The 631-nt window shown below is 69.3% G+C and overlaps 1 protein-coding gene across 5 annotated transcripts in view; it reads right to left on the bottom strand.

The window, feature by feature from the left end:
* The window catches only part of KLHL36 (kelch like family member 36), a 20,268-nt gene that overhangs the window by 14,211 nt on the left and 5,426 nt on the right, over positions 1 to 631 (bottom strand). The window contains exon 1 of one of the 5 annotated variants that reach the window (XM_025203105.1): positions 403 to 434. The exons of 1 other annotated variant lie outside the window; for it this stretch is intronic. Coding sequence is in view for 3 of the 4 variants with exons in the window: in XM_006022739.3 (XP_006022801.1) it covers positions 81 to 241 (161 nt within the window). In the remaining variant the exon portion in view is untranslated. 3 more of the 5 variants (XM_006022739.3, XM_006022740.3, XM_025203104.1) reach the window with 3 other exon arrangements.

Below are 631 nucleotides of genomic sequence, written 5' to 3'. Positions count from 1 at the left end.
GGGGGGGGGGGGGAAGAGGAGATATTATTCTCAAACCTGAAAACCCCCCAAAAGACTCATTCTACTGCCCGCAAATTTACCCACAGGACAGGACGGAGGTGCTTAGCTCCGTGCACCTTCGTCCGACGGCATCGGGGGCGTTGGACGCGGGCGCCCGGACTAACTTAAGTCTCTGGGCGGCGTCCGGATTCGTGTCTCGTGGGAGAGCCAGCACTGAGCCGCTCTGCCCCCGCTGTGCCATGAACACAAGGCAAAGCCCCCCCCTGGCACTGCTGGAGGGTTTCTCGACACAAGCTCGGACACAGCTCCGAGGACACCAGGGGCAGAGGGAGGGCGGCGGCAGGGCTCATCTCCGCGGCGCGGGGTAGGGGCGGGGCGGGCGGGCGGGCGCGCTGCTCCCACCCTGCGACCACCCTGTCGCGTCCCCGGGCCGCACCGCCCACACTGCCCGGCAGGAAGCGCGGGCCAGGGGGCGGGGCCGGGGGCGAGGGGGCGGGGCAGCCCTGCAGGCGCCCGGAGGAGCGAGGGCTGCGGAGCCTCAGGATTGATCCGCTTCCCGGATCAGGGGCCACCCCTTGCAGGCGCCTGGATTAGGGGCTGGGGATCATTTAGGGCTGCTCCCCTCCATCAC

Source organism: Alligator sinensis, unplaced genomic scaffold, assembly GCF_000455745.1.
Source record: "Alligator sinensis unplaced genomic scaffold, ASM45574v1 scaffold228_1, whole genome shotgun sequence".
In the NCBI taxonomy this organism is placed as follows: Eukaryota; Metazoa; Chordata; order Crocodylia; family Alligatoridae; genus Alligator; species Alligator sinensis.
Note: the sequence above shows the minus strand (reverse complement) of the source record. Positions and strands in the feature narration are given on the sequence as shown.